We start from the raw sequence: 17,580 nt of genomic DNA on the forward strand, positions 1-17,580 counted from the left end.
GAGTAGATATATGCACACCAATGTTCATAGCAGCACTATTTACAATAGCAAAAAGATGGAGACAGCCAAAGTGCCCATCAACTGAAGAATGGATAAACAAGCTGTGGTACATACATACAATGGAATATTATGCTACACTGAAGAATAACAAGGAAGCTGAAAGCCATTGCATAGCATGGATGAACCTTGAGGACATTATGTTGAGTGAAATTAGTCAGTCACAAAAGAAGAAATAGTGCATAGGACCACTACTGTAAAAGACTAAGAAAAAGAACCCATACTAAAAGGGGAGGGGGGGATTCTTTGCTGGTTGCTGGGATGTGGGGGGTGTGGTGAGGGGAGGGAGGGGAAGGTGGACCACAGGGCAGGGAATAGACACAGGATAATTTGGGTGCTGGTGAGGGGGGCAATATACAAGCAGGAGGAGGGGAATGGAATCACAAAGCTGATGGGAGAACAATTAGGCAGGTTTGCATGGGCTAATTGGGACAGAGGTAAAGAATGATGTATGCACAACCTTGGAACAACAAGGCTCTGGGATACCGGGATTGAGTCGTGGTTGGAATGGGGAAAAGGAGGGAATAATGTTAAGATGCTTGGCTGTCTTTTGAATCTTGGTTTCCCTTGCATTATATTATAAAATAGTCACTTGAGGAGGAGAGAAAGGAATAGCCAGAAACATCACCATAGAAAGCCTGTAAATCCATCTTCTGCCTATAACTGACCAGAATACCTAAAATGGGGCTACAACATGCCCAGTGAAGGAGGCTTCCTGCAGAGCCTCTGCATCACATAAGTCTATAGGTGGAATCCTGAACAGCATCCAGATCTTCAGAGGTGGGAAATTTCCACTTGAAAGGAGGGGCAGACCAGCCTGGCACGGCTAGAAGAACAGAAGATATTTCTTGAAAGAAAGACCGACAGGAAAAATACAAAACAATATAGGTAGACCGACTTATTACTACAAGAACAAGCAAATTGCTCGCCCAGGAGACATCCAGGCAAGTGGTCGGGTCCCCTCAGAGCAAACCCCCTTCCAAGACTAAGACTCAATGGGAATACACGCTCTAATTGGTGACCACGTTTGTCACCGATAAGGGGAAGTGAGGGAAAAACCGCAATGAATCTGCAAGCTAAGCCCTACAACATTCAATAGACTCCTGTGAACCCGGGTGGTTGGCCAGCATTGTGGCATGACCTGGGGACTCCGGGACCCAGAGTCAGTGACATAGCCACAGAGAACTAGAGTGGAGAGTGAAGCATCCAGCTGATAAGAAGAGAGGGCATATGAACAAGAACACTCACACTTGCAGCTAATACCCACTTGACCTGGCTTCAATGACTGGATGATCAGAGTTCAAGTAGAAGAAGAAAGAAGAGGAAAAAAAGAGTAAAAGTACAGTTTGATGAACTTGACCTACACCTATGGATGCAGTAGCTTAAAAGAGGAAACGGATCTTTACATCAAGGATCATTCCCACCCCCTCCATACACAAAGTAGACAGGGATGGGCAACTTGGACATTGGATACCCAAAGTGGGGGGGCTACAAAGGCTTACAAGCTTTCAAGAGGGAATCTATATCCAGAGGGTGTGGAGCAAGGTAGAATCTTCAGTGAGTAGTATCCAATCTGTCTAGGCGGGGCTGATGAAAGGAAATGCGGTTAGGTCTCTTGTGATACAATAGTGAATAACTGTTATCAGGACTGATTGTGAGGGTTGGAAATGTAAAGGTAGACCTTTTGTAGTAAGGAGGGGAGTGATTAACTTTGCAGTCTAGAAGCGCAGGTCCCTGGGACCATCAAGGGGAAGAGCGGAGAGTGGTACCCTACCCAGAGAAGCATTGATGCCAGAGATGGAGGCAAAGACCAGGACGTGGAGAAATGGAGCAGCTGGGGACTCTAGACCCAGAGAGGGAGAGGGGCTGTGTGCTGATGAATGGTGGGGGGGGGGCAGGTTGGTTGAGAGATTCATGGAGGGGATTGTAACTATGGCAATGAAATGATATATGATAGGATAAATGTAAAACGAATGTTCTACCATGTAAACTATCACATAATTCACAATAAAACATTGTTGTTGTTGTTGTTATGTGCCGTGGAGTCGGTTCAATAAAACATTAAATAATGTTTTATTAATGAACAAAATAAACCCTTGTCTTATTCCTGATTCTCTCTCTTCATCTGTTGCTCCTAGTAAGTAGAGAATAATTGATTGTCTTGGATGGTTGCTTGGAATTTTTTAAGAACCCAGACACTACATAACAGAACTAAGAGGTAGAAGAGATGCACTAAGCATGTTACTAGGCTGATCATGACCCCAAACTTCCCGGTGGAGTGCCATAAACATAAGCACTAGACCCCAAGTTCATTTGAATCGTAAGGTCAGCAGTTCAAACTCACCAAGTGCTCCTCATATAAACCCTATTCAGGGTCGCTATGAGTCAGAACCAACTTGACAGCACTTAACAACAACAATAGGGCCCAAAGGCCAGACATTCCCCACCCCTGTTGTATACGGTTTCCTAGGAGCGCTGGTGAGTTTGAATCACCAACCTTGTGGTTCAAACTGATCTTGTGGCGGGGTGCCACACCAGGACTCCAAGGATCTACGAGTCCCCTGAAATTGTGTGAAATTTCATGTGTATATGCCTAATGTGCATTTTTCCCCTTAGGAAAAGGATACATTAATTCTCAAGAGGTCCCTGATTAAAAATAGGAAAAACAAGCCTAAGACTCACTACTCTACAGGATTTATGTGAAATGACTACACGGAAGCAATAGAGAATGCTAGCAGACTTAGGAAGAGCACACATCTATCAATGTGACCCCAAATTTCTCTATCCCTATACCAATATCAACAAAGAGAGTTCAAGACCTGAATGAGCAGCAGAAACCTATGGAAGTATATGGAGCAAATACTTGCGCTGTGCATTAGGAGAACTGGTGGACTAAAGAGATGGAGATAGAGACTTCAGAAATCGATGTTAATCTACTACCGGGTTTTAACAACTATCTAATTGGTGAAATCTTTAGGTGGCAGCTGCTATATACATGCCTACACGGTACTAAGCGACTTGAAGCTGGCCCATTTTGATAAAAGCACAGATTTCAAAAGAACATAAGGAACTCGCCTCTCAGCAATATTTTTTGCAGTCTGTAGAAACCGTGCCTGGTCATTTTCTTTCAGGATATGCTCAGCTTGATTGATGAGAACTGTTGACCTTTCAAGACACTGGCGGCAATTAGCAACCTGCTGTGCCAACTTTCTCAATTTCATAACCTTAAAGGAATTAGTAAAGAAAAAAAAAAAAAGATGAGATAAAACATATAGTGCTTAATTAAAAACAATAAAACAACATGAAGGAGATCTACTGCAGTGAGTCTAAAAATAAGGCTTATTAATATCCCTGGCCTCTATACTAAAGCACTCACCTTCTCAACCTAGCCTCCTAAGTCTCTTTCGCTCACCTATTGCCGTCTTATTTAGGAAGCTACATGCTCAGTAATATAAGTTTCAGTTATGGATCGCCAATTTTAGTAATAACATGATTTTTTTTTCTGATAATAGCAATACATGATCATAGAAAATTTAGAAAATAAAAAGAATAAAAATAGCCCCTGCCATCCTGAGATCACCATTATTTACATTTTAATGTGAATAAATTTTCACATATATATTTAATAAAAGTACCTACTTTTTTCTTTAGGCGTATCTATAGTTCTATGTCTATATTACTCTAAGCATTCTTTAGGCATACCTGTGTGTTCACAAACGTGTGTTCTTGAAAACATCAGTTCCCGTGTTAGCTGGAACCATCCAGCATGGCATCAAATATTGGTCATCATAAGATTTGTAATGCAAATACATTTTCACATCATGCACACAACAAGCCAAAAGCCCAAAACCATACAGATGGATGGAGGCTCAAACCTGACCTTTGGATCATGTTTCTTCAGTTCCCAGGCTAGAAACCTGGAAACCTTTGTCTTTTGTGTCTGTCCATTGATGATTTCCTAACTTTTCCTTTCTAACAAGGCCTGTTATGTTCTATCTTTCTGTTTGTGCTTCTACTATCCTAGTTTAGGTCAATTCATCAATTCATTTCAAGGACCATCGCATAAGCCTAATAAATTGCTTCCTGGATTTTGCTATCCTTCCATTCTGATCCACCCTGAATACCTCCTGCCGTGTCAATCTTCCTCTTTCCTTTGAAAATACAGTGGCTTTCAGATTAAACCTAATGGCCTTCATGGCCCTTCCATAGTCCTGGCTCACAGTTCAACCATTACATGTTTTTGCTTTTTTCACTGATTTATAATATACACCCAAATCTTGAGTGTACAAAACTTAATGAATTTTTGCACATCTAATGCAACATGTGCAAAAAACCAGCCATGTGGTTACATTTCCAACAGCCCAGAATTGCCATCATTTTACTGGACTCACAGTACTGGGCCAAACATTGTTTCATTGCCCTACTTCCTACAACTTCCTTTCTTCTTGCTTTCATGATCTAAAGTTCAAACTGGAATCATCAGGGTCCAACTTTGACATTTGAAAAGTCAACTCTTCCTTGGCCTCATGGAAGCGCTGTGCTTTACCTTTGTCTCTTTGATTTTGACAGCAATCATTTGCTTCCTCTGCTGGATGATCTCTACCAACTCGTCACATTCTTCCATAAGTTTTGCCTCATGCATAGCAGTATTCACCTGCCGAGAAAGTCCAGAATATTACACAGTGACTGCTGCTTTTGTCCCCTGCTGGCTCTAAAAGGTTCAGACTGGCAGCTAAGCATGCAGAACTTCTTCCATACCTCCCTCATAAGGTCCACTCCTAGAAGAAGGGTAGAGATGATGATATTAATGATGCAAGGGCATTGAAGCGCCACACATAGGAAGCTCTCCGGGCCTCTGGTAGATCATGATGGTTAATGGAAGGCTGGGCAGAAGGACAGATGAGATGGGGGCATGTTATTCCCACTGTGCAATTCCCATTACTCCTGCATCCTGTCCTCCTGCTGTTCATTTTTTGGAAAAAGTGTAAGGAGATTTATGTATGTCAATGACAGTGGATCCCCCTCCACAAGCATACAAATACGAGAATACTATCTATTGCAGCAATAGATCTCTACCATCCAAACAAAAATGTTTTCAGTTCCCTTGTTCCCTTCTAATCTTCAAATACACAAATGTGTGGATGTAGTTTTACAGAGCTGTATGGTGTGTACTGCTCAATGTTGGATGTTCAGTATCTGGGTACCTTTCCTATTTGGGGGTGTAAGCAGGTGAGAGGGGAAAGTCACCATTCTTTTTCTGGCTGTCTTTCCATTTACTGATTTCTCCTTCTTCTCATCTCTATTGCTATTGCTATTAGATGGTACAAAGCTCCCAGAAAGAAAACAACAAAACCCAAAGCCACTACCATCGGGTCAATTCCAACCATAGTGACCCTATATAGGGTTTCAGAGACTGTAAATCTTTACGGGAGCAGACAACCTCATCTTCCTCCTGCAGAGTCACTGGTGGGTTTGCACCACTGACTTTGTGGTTAGCAGTCCAATGCCTTCCCACGAGGCCACCAGGTCTCCTTACAAAGCTCCTTTTATTGTTTGTTGTTTAATGCCATTGAGTCGGTTTCAACTCACAGCGACGCTGTATAGGATTCCCAAGGAGCGGCTGGTAGATTTGAACCGCCGACCTCGCAGTTCAAAGCTCCTATGAGGAGCTAAAATGACAGCAAGGATGCTTAAAACTGCTGAACCATAAGGGAAAGATGAGGGGGCAGGCCCTACCATCTTTCAAGTATTTCACATTATCTCACATCATTATCATATCTTTATGACATAGGAACCATTATTATTCCCTTTTCACAGATGAGGAAACTGAGAATTTTAGTGACTTGCTCAAGATCACTTAGCTAGTAAGTACTAAAACCAGAATTCAAACCAAGTTCTGTCGAGTGAAACCCTGGGGCTGGCTGTTGTTGTTTAATGCTAACCATGTAGAGGGTTTCTGAGAAGCGGCTGGTAAGTTTGGACTGTCAACCTGTGGTCCAGTGCATGATCCTACAGCACCACGCTGGCTGTGGTTGTTGGGTGCCATCGAGTCGGCACCGACTCATAGCAACCTTATGCACAGCAGAACGAAACACTGCCTGATCCTGGGCCAACCTCACTACTGTTGCCACGCTTGAGTCCATCGATGCTGCCACTTGGCCAGTCCATCTCGTTGGGGGTCTTCCTGTTTTTCTCTGACCTTACCAAACATGATATCCTTCTCTTGTGTCTGGTCTTTCCTGACAAATAGGTCTGAAGTATGAGAGACGAAGTTTGGCCATCTTAGCCTCCAAGGAGCACTCTGGCTGCGCTTCTTCCAAAACAGATCTGTTGGTTCTTTTGGCAGCCCATGGCACTTTCAGTATTTTTCTCCAACACCATGACTAAAATGCGTCAATTCTTCTACGGTCTTCCTTATTCACTGTCCAGCTTTTGTATGCATACGAGGTTATTGAAAATACCATGGTTTGGGTCAGGTGCACGTTAGTCCTCAAGCTGACATCTTTGCTCTTCAACGCTTTAAAAAGGTCTTGTGCAGCAGATTTCAGTTTCATTTCAGCAGCACACAGAGCAGTCACACAAGGAACCACAATCATTCAAAAGCACAGCTTGTTCAAAAGTCACAGGATCCGAGCTCTAGGAGGCTGAAGAACAGACAATGGGCTATTTGAGAGACGCAAAATACAAGGAGCTGGATGTGCTTCGTTTGTAAAGTAGAGCTGAATTTCAGATAAACACTGGACTATGAACGTCAAGGTCAGCAGTTCAAAACCAACAGTTGCTCCTCAGAAACCCTATACATGCTTGTGATGAGTCCGAACCGACTCAACGACACTTAACAACAACATCCCTCTTCAGAGAAGGAGTACTGGTGGCACAGAGGTTACATGCTTGACGCCTAACTGAAAGGTCAAAGGTTCAAAGTCACCAGCAAGTCTGTGGGAGAAAAGGCCTGAAGATCTGCTCCCATAGAGATTAGAGCCTTGGAAATCCGACAGGGTAGTTCTACTTGGTACTACAGGGTTGTCGTGTGTCAGAACCCACTTCAGTGTTCCTCAGCATACTACAACCATAGCAAACTACCAGTCACTTGATCAAGTTGCCTCCTTTCTCATTCTCTAGGGTCTCTGCTTGCTAATTTTCTGTTTCTTACATATGCTGAGGACAACCTTATTTTGCGTGTGGCACTGTGGGTTAATGCGCCAGACTGCAAAGTCATTTGGACTGCAAGGTCGGTGGTTCAAGCTCACCAGTTGCACCTTGGAAACCCTATACGGGGTCGCTATGGGTCAGAACTGACTCGATGGCACTTCAAAACAACAAAGGGGAATGCCACAATGGGAGCTTCTACTGATTTTGACTGAACAATCTGGACTTTTTCCAAAATTGGATCTAACTTTCCATTGCTGATCTTCTCAAGGAACTCAGACTCAGGCGAAAATACGAGATTCATATTTTTCGTAAGTACTTACGTGCGTACTTACGCATATAAGGAAACATAGAAACTTCGTATTTTAGAATTCCTTTATTAAGCTAATGATGGTGTTTGTTGTTAAGTGCCGTCGAGTCAGTTCCAACCCATAGCGACCCTGTACAAGGTTTCCGAGGGTGTAAATCTTTACGGGAGTAGAAAGCCTCATCTTTCTCCTGCGGAGCTGCTGGTAGTTTCAAACTGCTGACCTTCAGGTTCGCAGCCCGATTCGTAAGCAATGATGGTGTAGTACTCAATGGTTTCTTGTAATTTAGTCTTTGGACTGACTTAATTTATTGTGGCTGCTGAATAGATTTGGACTCATGGCACCCCATGTGACAAAGTAGAACTGGCTGTAATTGTTAAGGAATCACATTATCAGGTCTTCATCTTTCATAACAGCTGGGTGGGTTTGACCCACCAACCTTTCCTTTAGCAGCTAGCACTTAACCAATGCACCATCAAAAATCACTGGATTTAAGTTAGCCATAGAGCAATCAATTGATCCCCACATATCTATTCCCATAGAACTTTATCACTTTCAATTGTATTGTTTATTACCTTGTGTTATTTGTTATTGTTTTGTTCCAGCCAATCGACTCTGAGTCATAGTGACCCTAAGTAGAGCAAAACAAAACACTTCCTGGTCCTGGCCCATCTTCACAATTGCTGCCATGTTTCAGACTGTCGTTGTTGAAGCCATTGTGTCAATTCAACTCACTGAGGGGCTTCCTCTTTTTCACAAATCCTCTACTTTATCAAGAATGGTGTCCTTCTCCAGGGACTGGTCTATCCTGATGTTGTTGTTATGTGCCGTCGAGTCAGTTCTGACCCATAGAGACCCTGTACAGGGTTTCCGAGGTTGTAAATCTTTACGGGAGCAGAAAGCCTCATCTTTCTCCCACGGAGCGGCTGGTAGTTTCGAACTGCGGACCTTAAGGTTCGCAGACCGATTTGTAATCACTACACTACCAGAGCTCCTTGGTCTATCCTGATAGCATGTCCAAAATACTTGAGAGAAAGTCTCGCCATCCTTACTACGAAGGAGCATCCTGGCTATACTTCTTTCAAGAAAGACTTGTTTGTTCTCCTGGCAGTCCATGGCACTTGCAATGTTCTTCGCCAGCACCATAATTCACATGCATCGATTCTTCTTAGGTCTTCCTTATTCATTGTCCAATTTTCACAAAATATGAGGTGTCTGAAAATACCATGGGTTGGGGTCAGGTGCACCTTAGTCCTCAAAGTAACATGTTTGTTTTTAAGCACTTTAAGGAGGTGTTTTCAGCCAATTTTCTGAAAATCAAACATAGTTTGATTTCTTGACTGCTGCTTCCACAGGCGTTGATTGTGGATCTAAGTAAAATGAAATCCTTAACCTCAATCTTTTCTTTGTTTATTGTGATGTTTCTTATTAGCTCAGTTGTGAGGATTTTTGTTTTGTTCATATTGGTGTGTAATCTCTATTGAAGGCTGTAGTCTTTGATCTTCATCAAATCCTCTTTGTTTTCACCAAGCCAGGTTATCTGCATATCACAGGCTATTAATGAGTCTTCTTCCAATCCTGATGCTGTATTCTTCTTCACTTAGCCCAGCTTCTCAGATTACATGCTCAACATTCAGACTGAATAAATATGGGGAAAGGATCCAACCCAGCCACACACCTTTCCTGAGTTTATACCATGCAGTATATCTCCTGGACTGTTCGAAGGACTGCCTCTTGTTCTAGGTACAGGTTCTGCATGAACACAATTGCGTGTTTTGGAGTTCTCATTCTCTGCAATGCTATCCATAGTTTGTTATGATCCACACAGTCCAGTGGTTTTGCATAGCCAATAAAACACAGGTCAACATCTTTCTGGTAGTCTCTGCTTTCAGCCAAGATCCATGTTACATCAGCAGTGACAGTTCTTGTCCCATGTCCTTTATGAACCTGGCTTCAATTTCTGGTGGTTCCCTATCTCTTTAAAATGATTTTCAGCAAAACTATACTGGCCTGTGACAATAACATTGTTTGATAATTTCTGCATTCTATTGGATCACCTATTTTGGAATGGGCACAAATACAAATCTTGTCCAGTCAATTGCCCAGGTAGTTGTCTTCCAAATGTCTTGGCATAGACGAGTTAGCATTGCTGTACATATCATAGTAATTTATTATTATGTCTTCTCCACTACAATATAAGTTCCTGAAAGCCATAAACTGTATCTTGTTTGACTGTACAACATAATGTCAGGCACCTAGTAGATGGTCAGTACATCTTTGAATTTAAATAAATGAAAAAAAGAGAAGTATCTCCTACTTCTTGCTAGAACATTTTCACTTGATTACTAAAGTTAACCCAAACTGAGAATGTGTGAAAACCAGCTGATCATCTTCCCTCCAAACCTGGCTTCCATCTTTGATTTTCCTAGCTTTTGTTAATGCTACTATTATCATTGCAATTGTTGTTGTTGTTAAGTACCGTGGAGTCGGTTCGGACTCATAGCAACCCTGCACAGGGTTTCCGAGGCTGTAAATCTTTACGGGAGCAGAAAGCCTCATCTTTCTCCAGTGGAACGGCTGGTAGCTTTGAACTTCTGACCTTGAGGTTAGCAGCACGATTCGTAACCACTATGCTACCAGAGTTCCCAGGTTCAAATTTTGGCTAACTCTGACTTCAACTCCTCCCTCAATATCCATATAAATTCATAGCAGTCCCCAAACCCTGCTTTCAATCTTTTTTAGTTCTTCTGTGAATACTGAGGATTTAGACCAGGGAACCAGTGATAAGTTGAAACCCTCATCAACCTTTTTGGACTACTACTCCACGGCACATAACAACAACAACAACAACAACTGTTCTTCTAACTTCCTTTTGCCACCCACCCTCATAATCCTTCCTTACCCTGAAGCCTGGGGAAAAAATGATCACTATCTTCATCATCAATCTTGTGTTAAGCATGTCTTGTGTACAAAGCATTATGCTAAGGCCCTGCCTTCAATAAATTTGCCATCTGGCAAATGAAATGACAAACAAGTCAAGGTAGCATATATTAAATATCAAATGAGCAATATATTCTACAGAAATAAATGAATGATCACTGTCATTGGGAAAGTAGTAAAAAGATGTATGAATGAAGTGGGACTTGAATGAGATGTAAAAAGATAGGGAAAGAGACATTTCGAGCTAAGCTAATTAAGATTGAGGTTTATTTATTCTTTAAGTAATATGATGGTTATGCGCCGTGGAGTCAGTTCCGACTCATAGTGACCCTGTACAGGGTTTCCAAGGCTGTAAATCTTTACGGGAGCAGAAAGCCTCATCTTTCTCCCATGGAAGAGCTGGTAGTTTTGTACTGCTGACCGTGAGATTAGCAGCCTGATTCATAAACACTACTCTACCGGAGCTCCTTGAAAAGCAGTTTAGGAGTAAAAGAGGGTAGGTAGTGTGGAAATGACTATGAAGTTAACTTTTTGGGTTTTTTTGAAATAGCTAAACTAGAATAATTTGATGGGATGGGGGTTGTAGTAGTAAGCTTGGGGTAGTGGTGGTAGTTCAGAGATACAATTCTCGCCTTTCATGTAGATTCGGTTCCCAGCCAGTTGTAGCTCAAGACCAGTCACTACTTGTTTGTCAGTGGAGGCTTTCATTTTACTATGATGCTGAACAGGTTTCCTCAGCACTTTCAGTCTAAGACAGACTAGGAAGAAAGGTCTGGCTATCTACTGGGAAAAACAAAACAAAACAAAAACAAAAAACAAACAGCCTATGGATCACAACAGGCCCAACCAGTTGTACACCATCTATGAGTTATGTGCCTCAGTCCTGGTGCGATGCTGCAGGATAATGCGGTATATTGCAAGGTCAGTTTGAACCGCAAGGTTGGCAGTTCAAACCCACCAGCTGCTCCTCGGAAACCTGATATAGGGTCGCTATGGGTCCAAATGAACTCGACGACACGTACTAACAACAAGGTAGCTAACAAGGACTCCTGATTGGTACAATGGGTGAAACATTGGACTGCCAACTTCAATGTTGGCAGTTCAAACCCACCAGCTGTTTAGTGGGAGAAAGATGAGACTTTCTGCCCTTGTAAAGACTTATAGTCTCAGAATCCCTAAAGAGCATTCTACAGAGTTTCTATGAGTCATAATCAACTGGATGGCCGTGGGTTGGGAAAGACAATTAACAACAATAATAATTAGCTCGGAAATGCTTTAAAGTTACTGTGATGTGACAGGGTCTAGCCAAGTAGGGTAAAATGAATACAAAGAAAGGTCAAAGGTAGAAGCATTCCCTTGCTCAAAATTCTTTGGTATCTGGTTCATTTCCTTACACTTAAGAAATTATTACTGGCTGATTTAACAATAAGAAAGAAAAAATAAGAATGCCAAACCCTAGAAAATATTCTATAGTAACTGTATTTTACAGAGGAAAATAAAGGTTGAAGTTAGGGAACTAGGGTGGGAGAGATGGAACAGCTAGATGCAACTAGCAGAGCGGAAAGTTAGTTGAAGAGCCAAAACCCCAAGCTACAGATAAAACAGTGACATTAAAAATCTTTCCATGTCAAGACGCAGCCCAAAAGAGCAGGATCTTCAAGTGTTTTCTGAACAGGAAATACTGCAGGGAAAAAACTCTTTTCTAGTTGTGAATATAAAGCCACCCAAATTGCTTGAAAGGCACTCGAAGACTATGGTATAGTTTTTTTGCTTGCCTCTAGTTTTGTTTTAAAATACAGTGAGGTTCTTGAGTTGCTTACTAACTCCTGCTTCAAAAAAACAACAACTGGGGTTATGTTGATAAGCACTCTTTGTTAGTTGGTTTCTGTGAGAATCCAGCTGTTTATTTGCCTTTTGTTCTTTGTTTAAGGATAATGGGTTTGACAAAATGTCTCTATGTGTGTGGAAAAAAATCTATACTCCCTGAAAATACCATTAGGACAATCTTGGCATCGTGCTTGTGTAAATCCTCTCATCCCAAAAGACTTTCAAGAGTCAAGGTAGGCGTTTTGTAGCAAGGAGGGGAGTGATTAACGTTGCAGTCCAGGAGCGGAGGTCCCTGGGACCATCAAGGGAGAAGAGTGGAGAGTGGGACCCTACCCAGAGAAGCAGTGACGCCAGAGATGGAGGCAGAGACGATGACATGGAGAGATGGAGTGGCTGGGGACTTTAGACCCAGAGAGGGAGAGGGGCTGTGTGCTGACGACCAGGGGGCAACCTTTGGTTGGTTGATGATGCATGGAGGGGATTGTAACCATGGCAATGAAATGATATACGCTAGGATGAATGTAAAACGAATATTCTCCCATGTAAACTATCACATAATTCACAATAAAACATTTAAAAAAAAAAAAAAGGCTTTTAAGAGTCTCTGCCTCAATATTCCAAGGCCTAAGCTAAGCACTAAGGGACATGAGGCTTCCCTGTTAAGTCTTCAGGTCCTCTTCTCCGCTTTGACCTGTTTTATTGTCTTCCCAAAGGCACCAAGAATTTCACTTTCCCGTTTTTTCCCAGATGCCTAGTCTACCCTCTTCTCCAAAGCTCTTTCCTACCTCCCATCCCAAAGTCTGACTACAGAGTAAGACTAGTCTTCTCCCCAATTTTTGTATTTCCCAAATAAAAGCACACAAGTCCCCTATCACTGCAAGATCACAAAAGCTACAAGTTGCAGAGGTTTAAGAAACCACAAAAAGAAATTTGGTAGTTGTTTCTATTAATGGATTGAAAGGTAAATGGGCTAGACACTATTAGCCTTAGCTTCTATCAGAGAGTAGTATTTGATAGTTTGGGGGAGATCTCTCATAATCTTACTCTATAGGTCTTTCATTCCTGGGTTGAAAGTTCATTAACTTCCCTTCTAACGCAACCCCTTCCCCCGCCATGAGAAATTTCACCATTCACATACACCTTTCTGCTCAATAACATCTGTTAAGTCCTCCCAATTCATACACACACAGCCCTCGGCTTGGTAACGCACATCAGGAGTTCAGAAAACACTGTAGACGTCCTGTTAAGGTGGAACAGTATGTATGGAGTAGTTGTTGTTGTTGTTAAGTGCCGTCAAGTCGGTTCCGACCCATAGCGACCCTGAACAGGTAGTTTCGAACTCTGATCTTGTGGTTTGCAGCCCGATTTATAACCACTACTCTATAATCCCTATACCCAGACTTAAGTGGGATTCATTTATGTAGCAATAAAATTCTTCATTAGTTTCTCTATCTCAGTGGCTTCCATTCTTCACATAGTTAATGCCGACCTAGTTTATTCCCTGAAATCTTCTACCCAAATAGATCTTCTTCTTCTACCTAGAAGATTCTGAGATTACAGCATTAAAGAGCATTTGAAGGAGTTTTTATTTTTGCAAACATTTATTGAGTGCCTACCAAGTACTTGTGTGGGGCTGTAGGACAAGCACTGTAATGCTAATTGTAAGGTCGGTGGCCTAAATCCACCAGCCACTCCTTGGAAGCCCTATTGCTGTTGTTGTTGTTGTGTGCCGTGGACTCGATTCCGACTCATAGCGACCCTAAGCAGAAAGCCTCATCTTTCTCCCGCGGAACAGCTGGTAGTTTTGAACTACTGACCTTGTGGTTCGCAGCCCGATTTGTAACCACTACGCTACCAGAGCTCCTTTGGAAGCCCTATACAGGGTAGCTATGAGTTGGAACCAACTTGACAGCACTTAATACCCTGAGACAGATGTAATGGTGAGAAAGAGTCAGCTTCTCCCCTAGGGACACTTATAATCAAGTGGGAAAGAAGAGCGCGACTTCCACAAATTACAACTTCAGGACTATCAGAACACATGTTGTTGTTGTGAAGTGCGGTCGAGTCGGTTCCGACCCATAGCGACCCTGCATAGGGTTTCCTAGGAGAAGCTGGTGACCTTGAACTGCTGACCTTGCAGTTCAAATGGCTTTGCAGTCTGGCGCATTAACCCACAGCAACAGAAATACAAAGACAACTCTATGAGAGCATGTTTCAGATGGTGGTGGTTGCCAACTGAGTCTGTTCCAACTCATAGAAACCTCAGGTGTGCAGGGCAAAACTCCACAGAGTTGTCAAAGCTGTGACTTTTTGGAAGCAGGTTGCCACGTCTGTTTTCTGAGGTGCCTCACGATATAGGGAAGGACAAAGTAAGTTTTGCTTGGGGAAAAAACAATTGGAGGATTACGAAAGGTTTCCTGTAGCTAAACTGGTCTTGAAGGATGAGCCAAGTGGGCAGGCGGGAATGGGATTTACAGGGAGGGACTTCCAAGCAGAGGAAATGATATGAATAGTAAGAACAAAAGCAGAGCGAGAAGAGTAGAGAGCATGTTTGGATAAGGAGAGCAGCCGGACAGATGCAATGAGGCTAGAAACAAAGACTACAGTCAGAACTATGCTGTCATTTTGAGTTTTTCCAAGTACCTGGCTAAGATGTCACTAACTAAGGAGATCTGATGGCACAATGGTCAAAAGCACTTGGTTGATCACCCAAAGGTCAGTGGTTTGAACCCACCAGCTGATATGTGGAAACAAAGATTGTTGCTAAGTGCCGTTGAGTCAATTCCAGAAAGATCACAACCTTGAAAATCCTATGGGGGCAGTTCTACTCTGTCCTATGTTGTTGTTGTCAAGTGCCATCGAATTGGTTCCAACCCATAGTGACCCTGTATAGTGTTTACGAGGAATGGCTGGTGAGCTTGAACTGCTGACCTGTGGTTCGAACCAACCTTGCGGTGCAGTGCATTAACCCACAGAGCCCCAGTACTCAATTCTGTCCTATAGGGTGGCTAGTAAGTCTGAATAAACTCTATAGCAATGAAGTGGGGAGTTTTGGTAACTTCACCATATTTATTCATTATGTATACTGAGGAAATATCCAAGAAGCTGGATTATATGAATAAGAATTGGAGGAAAACTCATTAACAATCTGTGAAGTGCAAATGATACAACCTTGCTTGCCAGAAGCTAAGACGACTTGCAATACTTACAGTTTTCAGTATGGATTACACCTCAACATAAAGACAACAAAGATCATCACAACTGAACCAATAAGCAACCTCATGATAAACAGAGAAAGGATTGAAGTCGTCAATGATTTTTTTTTTTTTTTAACTTGGATCCGCAATCAACACTCATGGAAGCAACAGTCAAGAAATCAAACAAGCACTAGGCAAATATGCTGCTAAAGACCTCTTTAAAGTGTTGAAGAGCAAAGATGTTAGTTTGAGGACTAAGGAGCAACTGATCATGGTATTGTCAATCACCTCACATGCATGTGAAAGCTGGACAATGAATGAGGAAGACTGAAGAAGAATCGATGCCTTTGAATTCTGGTGTTGGCAAAGAATAGTGAAGATACCATGGATTGCCAGGAGAACAAACAAATGTGTCTTAGAAGAAGTACAGATGGGGAAGGCAATGCACAATAAGAAAGTTGGCAGAGGAAAGATGCAGGTAGCAGCACAAGACACAAGGGAGGAATGCAAAAGTTAAAGTGAAATAGAAGTAAATGGGATTGCAATCATTGTAATGAAGCTAAGTGTATGATTTGTTGAATGTAAAACTGATGATCTGCTCTGTAAACTTTTATTCAATTCACAATAAAAAGTTTTTTAAAAAGAAAAAAAAAGTACAACCAGAATGCTCCTTAGAAGGGAGAACAGTGAGACTTCCTCGCGTATTACTTTGGACATGTTGTCAGGAGGGATCAGTCCATGGAGAAGGACATCATGCTTGGTAAAGTTAGAGGAAGACGCAACGAGGTTGACTGACACAGGAACTGCAGCAGTGAACTCAAACATTCAGCCTTATTGGTCCGAGAAAGACTGATGGATCCCCAAGACTGTGGTCCTTGGTCACCTTTCAGGTCTGGAACCAAACTCACCCACACAGCTCCAATATTCAGCCAAGAAATAGATAGGCGTATGGGGAAGGGGACAACAACACTCGTGAGATCAACCATTTGAGATCAAAAGGGCAGCATTTATAACTAGGACAAAATTCAGAAGGGTTGGACAAGAAGGAGGAACAGAAACAAGAAACTCAGGGAGGCAGTGGGTTAAGTGATGTTGCACTGAGGTAAATGCAATCATCGAGATGAAACAAAAGTGTATGATTTGTTGAAGGTAAAACTGATGATCTGCACTGTAAACCTTCACTCAGTTCACAACAAAAAGTTTAAAAAAATGAAACAAAACAAAAACCCCAGACAATGAGCTCAAGCATCACACAGGACCAAGAAGTGATAGGTTCAGTAGTTGCATCGTCTCATGAGTCAAAACCAATTCATCGGCATCCAACAACAACATTAACACTATCAACAACAACAATTTCACACAGGGTGCTGCCAAGTCCATTCCGACTCATAGCACTACTATTGCAGAGTAGTTCTGCACTCCGTGGGGTTTTTGTGGTTGTAAACTTTCCAGAAGGAGATAACCAAGTCTTTCTTCCAAGGCACCTCTGGCTGGATTCTAACCAATCTTTTGGTTAGCAGTCCAGCTCTTAATTGTTTCGAAGACCCAGGGATTCCTAGTAGCATCTTGGTGGTGGTGTTGGTTGCGGATCAAGTCTATTTTGACTCTTGGCATTGTTAATTAACAGCTTAGTAGAGAACAAGTGGGAAGACACAAAAACATCACACTTCCCATTATTGCCCACGGCCACTCAAGTGATCGCTATCCCACCTCCTCAGGCTGGATAACATCAGAGGAAAAAGGACTGAGTTGGGCTTCATTCAACATGTAGTCACTTTCTGTGCAAAGGAGATGAGAAGAAAATGTAAGAGATCAATTGGACATTTGATGGATTATTAAAAATCGCTATGAGTGGCTTTGTCACCTTACTGAGCTGCAAAGAATTCATTACTTTCTTAGTCTGATGCACTCAAAAAAGTGTAATGTTTATGAAACACACTGCACCCAACTGTGACCTCCTGATGTAGAAAATCAAAGCTGAGGTATTAGTCCAGATCACACTTGAACAGCAATCTCTCCCCCCCGCCCCGTGCCCTCACACCCACACACCATGACACTCTCACACACACAGAAACCATACCTTACATAAAAGGAACAGGAAG

General features: G+C 42.2%; 1 protein-coding gene across 2 annotated transcripts in view; it reads right to left on the reverse strand.

The window, feature by feature from the left end:
- Positions 1-17,580, reverse strand: part of MID2 (midline 2) — a 123,859-nt gene that overhangs the window by 24,624 nt on the left and 81,655 nt on the right. For both annotated transcript variants that reach the window (XM_006871041.1, XM_006871040.1), the window contains 2 exons: positions 4,604-4,711; positions 3,133-3,281 (listed from right to left, as the gene is read on the reverse strand). In XM_006871041.1, coding sequence (XP_006871103.1) covers positions 3,133-3,281; positions 4,604-4,711 — 257 coding nt within the window. The remainder of the gene's footprint in view (positions 1-3,132; positions 3,282-4,603; positions 4,712-17,580) is intronic.

This window comes from Chrysochloris asiatica, unplaced genomic scaffold, assembly GCF_000296735.1.
Source record: "Chrysochloris asiatica unplaced genomic scaffold, ChrAsi1.0 scaffold00159, whole genome shotgun sequence".
Classification (NCBI taxonomy): domain Eukaryota; kingdom Metazoa; phylum Chordata; class Mammalia; order Afrosoricida; family Chrysochloridae; genus Chrysochloris; species Chrysochloris asiatica.